This window comes from Lagopus leucura, unplaced genomic scaffold, assembly GCF_019238085.1.
Source record: "Lagopus leucura isolate 7727_CA_CO unplaced genomic scaffold, USGS_WTPT01 Super-Scaffold_100014, whole genome shotgun sequence".
Classification (NCBI taxonomy): Eukaryota; Metazoa; Chordata; class Aves; order Galliformes; family Phasianidae; genus Lagopus; species Lagopus leucura.
In genome coordinates this window covers 8735684-8741683 of record NW_024962268.1, presented here as the reverse complement: position 1 = coordinate 8741683, position 6000 = coordinate 8735684, and the positions used below count along the sequence as shown (strand labels likewise).

General features: G+C 35.9%; 1 protein-coding gene across 1 annotated transcript in view; it reads right to left on the bottom strand.

The window, feature by feature from the left end:
- Positions 1-650: 650 nt before the first annotated feature.
- LOC122182103 (cAMP-specific 3',5'-cyclic phosphodiesterase 4D-like) overlaps positions 651-6000 on the bottom strand; it is a 268281-nt gene continuing 262931 nt past the window's right edge. Inside the window, exon 6 of the mRNA XM_042875099.1 lies at positions 651-1309. Coding sequence (XP_042731033.1) covers positions 1272-1309 — 38 coding nt within the window. The 3' untranslated portion in view covers positions 651-1271. The remainder of the gene's footprint in view (positions 1310-6000) is intronic.

The following is a 6000-nucleotide window of genomic DNA, read 5'->3' as shown; positions in this document are numbered from 1 at the left end:
AAGCACGCTGACACAACTGAATTCAATTTCACAAGTAAGTAGCTAAATAAATATATCAATTTATTAAAGCAAACTTGCCACATTTTCTTGTGAGATTAGACAAGAGGTTGAGGACTGGTAGAGGATTAAATTGTGCAAGAAAAATGTAAGTGCTTAAAATAAACTGCAAAGATAGTATGAGGAATAGGGGCAAAAAAACCCACTTTTCTTGGCTGCTGCACCAGTTTCTCTCTGCTGAAGTGGGGCTGCCAATATAGCTTGATATTAGTACTTCAATAGCTTAGAAAATTGCTAGCTTTGACTGTGGGAAGGTAAAAGACCTAAGCATTTAAAAGCTTTTGAGCAATTCCTAGTATAAAAAGAAATAAAATCTTTCTCTCCCATCCCTTAAAGTTGAAGGAGAACATAGTCCAAAGGCATCAAGAGAAGGATATAAAAATTCTCTGAAAACAAGACAGATTAATCTATCTGAAGACAGATTGAACTGACCAAAGAATTCCTGGGTCTCTACGTTCTACAGATCACAAACCTGAAATAGCACAAACCTGTTTCTGAGAATATTGCTAAGGTTTAATAATAATACTTGATATCAAATCTAACTTTTTTTTTTTTTTTTTTTTTTTTTTTTTTTTTTTTTTAAGCAAGCCATACAATGCACAACTGTTTTTGCCATCAACCTGCATGCACCAGCAAATGGATTTTTAGATTTAATGGAAAATACAAGAGTGACTGGCAGAATATGACAATCATTAGAAAAGCAAATGGACAGAAAAATGACTCAGGTTAAATTCCATTTATTTCAAAGAAATGAACAACTATAGCTGGAAATGACAGTCTTTTTCTCAAGTGCTGCATATAGCTTGTTTAATACACTTAAAACAAGAAAGCCAACAGGACCCTCAGCTTACCACGGGAGACTACAGAAATACTTAGAACTACAAGTAGCACGCACACCCAAATTACATATTGCAATACTCACAATAGTTGACCTGCTCCACAATGCAGAAGCCAATTATTCCTGGCAAGCACTCCCACTGCGCCTTCCAGCTCTCAATCATTTATGTGTGGAGTTGTACCACACCAAAAGAACACAGTCATAAATCCTTTAAATACTTGCAGATGAAGATCAAATGGAAAAAAATGTACTACTTTTTGGACCAAAGAAGATTTCAAATACAGTAGCATTCATCTGCTCAAAGGTGTTACCAATGGAGAACTTTGCAAGAAGACCAGTTTGGATAGACTGATAAGTTTAATATCAACTCTTTATTTTATGTTATACTGTAGAGCAATAAAGTAAGGACATTACCTGAAAGAAAAAAAAAAAAAAAATCAAGTAGCTAAATTTTGATGGAAATTACTTGCATATTCCCATAGGAGTCTGGTCACTAGTTGGTGTCAGTGGAGCTACTTATTATAGACTATAAAAAATCACAGGACTCCAACTGAACTTGTGTTTCTAGTGCAAATAACCGTAGTGCATTAGATTAGAGACAATTCATGATCTAAGATATCTATATTCCAACAAATACAGAAGTACAAAGAGGCAAAATAAGGTGCCCAACTCAATACTACCTACCTTGTTTGTGCCACAACTCTGAATAGAAGCCAGGTCTCTGGAATGCTGTCCAGGACTTACATGGGGTTCACTCTGCCTCAGAAGTGACAAGACTGTTCCTAGGTATGATTTAATTTTCAAAATTTTCTATTTTTCTTCATAATATGAAAATTCTTTGGGGGGCATAATTAGACCTGCAGCTCAAGTCACACAATAATCACTTTGGGGCACAATCTGGCTTGCAGCTCAATTTAATATGGTGGTGACGACAAGCTCTAAGAGAAAATAAAAGATATATCTAACTCAAGTGTTCCATAACACTGCACCACCAAGGGCTGTGATATTTGAATGACAGTCTTTAATGTACCCAAATGAGCAAAATGTTATGCTTGGGAAAGGAGCAAGTGTTCCATTTATATCTGCTGTAATAAATAAGAATAAAGGAGTTTTCCACTTGAGGCAGCTAGGGAATCAAATTAAAGAATTAAGATCTGCTTGCTTATCATAAGAATAAATTCAATGTTAGCAAAACAGTGAAGCAGAAGGAAGAAAATCTGAAGGAATAGGATGTGAGAAGAAATGTAACCTCTGTAGTATTCAGAGGGAATATGATATACTTGTTGGGTTGCCTTTGTGCTAACATAGGTCACAATTTGGTGATATAAACGCAATTAATGGCTTACAATAGTTATCACACAGCAGTCCTACGTCAGGCCTCAAAAAACCCAAAGTTTTTGGCAAAGAAAATAAGCACATTGGTGCCAATGTTGAAGGGGACTGTGCAATTAACTTGGGCAGAAAACAAAAAATGACGACATCTATTTTATAAGCTTTTAATCAAAGTGATCAGCATAGCAAAAACCTTCAGATGCTTGGGCTATGTAACCAAACGTGGCACAGAAAATGCTGAAACTAAAGCAGAGGAATTTTCTCTTGTTCTTTGAAGGCATGAGAAGTTCAAGAAAACAAAAGTTAAGTTTTCCATTTTCATAGTATTTTTTTAAGATGTAAATCATGATTTCAGGAGGAACAGATGACACATTTCAGCCGCATGCTGTAACACCCAATTTGATCTTCAAATATAAGACTGTATTACTATAATATACCACGTCATCAGGAATGGGCTGATTGATGGGATGAGAACACACCAAAGCATGTGGCCTAAATGTGTGACCAAAGAACATGCTCAGCTAATCCACCACAAATGCAGTTCCTGTCAACTAAAACTCGTCCTGAATCAATCAGTAGTCAGAAGTTAGAAGTAGAAAGTTATATTGTTCTATAATAACCTTCCAAATGATTCAATCCTAACACATATGAAGGCATAGCTAAAGCACAGCCCCCAGAATTGCTAATTTACACTTTAAGTGCTTTGGGAAACCTACAGATCACTGACGTCTATAAGAAAAGGGCTGTTTTGGGTTAGCCCAGAAATGCTGTACTTCACATCACACCCTCCACAGGTCATTGCGGCAAGGGCTCTGCCCTTGAATCCTCATATTTGGTGTTGCCCCAAAACAAGACTAAGGTTCATTTTTGCAGACTTTTAAGTTCACCCACCCTTTCTCAAGTACTTTAATGCCAATGCAGGTAGTTTTTTGTATAATTATTAGAAAAAATTCAGAGTTCTTCCATTCACTATTTTCCATGACTAAATAATTTACCATGCACCTGTAACACCAGTTTCTTATTAAACAGAAACTATAAGCCTGTGTCCCAAATTCATTAGCAACGATTCTTTTACTGATATTCCTCTTAATTTTACACAGATCATCACATCACCCCCTAGACATAAACTACAGAGGATTTCATTGCACCACTCTGACTTAAAAAACCCCACTCAGGAGCACTGCCTGATCTACTCAGATTAGCATTTTCACCACTGAACACAAGTGTAACAACAAACGCATGGTTAAAGCTCTCTAATGTGTGTAAAAATGTAGAACCACTCACCCAAAGTCACCCCATTCAGAGCAACAAAACATGTAAAGGCAGTCAGTGATGAAGGCTAAGATCAAAATCTTGCCTAACACAGTCACTGAAAGACTGATGCCAGAAAGTGGTTTAGTACCTGTGCGCTTGCACGCTTAAGTCCAGTCCGCCTCACTTTGTCTTACTGAGTCTATCTGTGCTGGTATTCTGATGGAGCTTTCTTTCCACAAATGCTTAATTAGAAATTGCCACAACACAGTATAGTAGTGTTAAGTCCAAGTTCAATTTCTCCTTCGCTCCAAGTATAAATTTCCTTTAAAATGATTGTAATTTCAATTATTTAATCTTTCTTTTGAATAATGATTGGAAAACAAATTTCCACCAAAGTACAAACTGTGCTTAAGTCCTTGCTATTTAGCCACACAATGTACAAATTAAGGCTTTTGAGGAAGGTTAAATATGTTTATTTATTTGCAAAGCAAACTGCAATTGAACAGGGAGAAACTACAACACAAATACTTTTCTGATTCCATACAATGCCTCTTTCACACTGTGAAAGATTCCTATCAAACCAAAGTGCTCTGCAAGATAATTAAAAACCCCACAGCAACTCTTATGGCACTAATGAGGTAAAGAATAATGTCAGCCAACATCCTCTGGTAAGAAAGTTAAAAGCTGAAGGGAGAGGATATATAATGTCAGTAAACTTCAAAGAGAGTGCCAAGTTCAAATGTAAACAACAATACAGTTCTAATTAGTGGTTTGTAATGATGTCATTTCACAGTCTGATGTCAGGCTCGAAGAAAACAAGACACAGGCAGTAGAGGCAAATACATTTGTCCAAAGTCCACAAGAAATGTCTGTGTTTTCCCCATACAATTAAATTTAAAAAAAAAAAAAACACCTCAACATTGAAACAAACAAAAGCAGTACCCATAGCAGGATGATTATTAAACTTTTAAAAGCTATTACTCTGTATATGGTAGCATTTTCAATTTTTTTCTTGAGGTGGTGACTTTAGTTCTTTGCTGTTCTTGCTGTTTGTTATTTTTCTATTCTGTCTTTTGGAACTTGCTGACAGAAAAGGACATTTTTGTAACAGTTAACATAGCCCTGCGAATATAATGTTAATGGAACAAAGAGATATTGATTTCATGTTTCCTTTCAGTTGCATTTTTAATGTTCTAACAAAGTATCAAGGGGGGAAAAAAGTGTTTTATTATTTTATTTTCAAGCTAAGCAGAAAAATGACCTTTAAAACAATCTCTGTATACTCAACTTAGAGGATAACTAATAGTTTCAATTGTTGAACATTTTCTAAGCTATTACAAAATCTGTATGCTATGCTCTTATTTCATACCCTGTTTTGCTGTTACTTCTTTTATCAGAAACCATGCAAAAGCACGTATTCTTGTTTCTCTGACAAGCAAGAAGCACAACTATAAAGTCAGCATGCCATTTTCACCCTTCCAGTTTCCTTAAGCTTAGTGTGAGCAAGATTTCATGACAGTACTGGCCAATTCATTATTATTATTTAAGTGAAGTTACCAAAGAACCTTAAATTCTGCAAATAGTTAACAATGGGACAAGAGCTTTCTTATTTTTCCCTTGATACTGCCAAAAAGATCCTATGTATCATTGCTCCTATTGACCAAATATAACTCACTTCAGGCTTGAAAAACTGTTGCTTTTGCTTTTAATGCTGTTAGCACTGATTTGCAGAACATAAAAGTTCAGGCTTGCACAAGCAAATATAGAAAATAAATAGCTCCTGTGATGTACATGTATTAAACTGCTCAAGGAACATCTACAAGCATATAATTTGCCTAATTTTCTTCAGGCAATAGGAAAGCTATAAAAATCAATGCAATTACAATAAGAATAACAAGAGCCCAGTTACTTGGGAACGATTTTGGAGGTCAAGTGAGAAGAGATAAGAATAGCTCATGCATAGCACCAGGATGTGGCTTACATGACCAAAGTGACAACTTCCATCAAGACAGCAAAAAGGGACAGCTGAGGTGAATTTCTGTCACCCTGCTTTCACATACATAGCATTCTGTCCAAATGTTAGCAAAGCTATCACATTACTTTCACCAAAACTGTGTCTGTAAATTCCCTACTGCTCAGAAAATACCAAAACCTTCCATAACTGTGTCTGTCACTATGTTAGGTCTGCTGTCTCTCATGCCAAGTAATACTGCCAAAGTTTTTGGCTTTCCTTTTCTTCATAAACCATCACTTTGCTCTCTTCTTCTGAATCAACCCTTTTCTAAAATTCTGCTTCCATATTGTAAATTAAAACTTCTCTGAGACATACAGCAAAGGTATAGTTTATCAGTATAAACACTAGCCTAGGACTGGAGCTCCCTGACAGTGTCACAGTAGTGGAAACATCAATTAAATGTTTAAATTTTCCATATGTTTAAGAATGTTTTTGACATCTTTATTATCTTGATATGTTCACACAGAAGGCCCATCTGACCTTACTGCCTCTATTACTGCTTTTG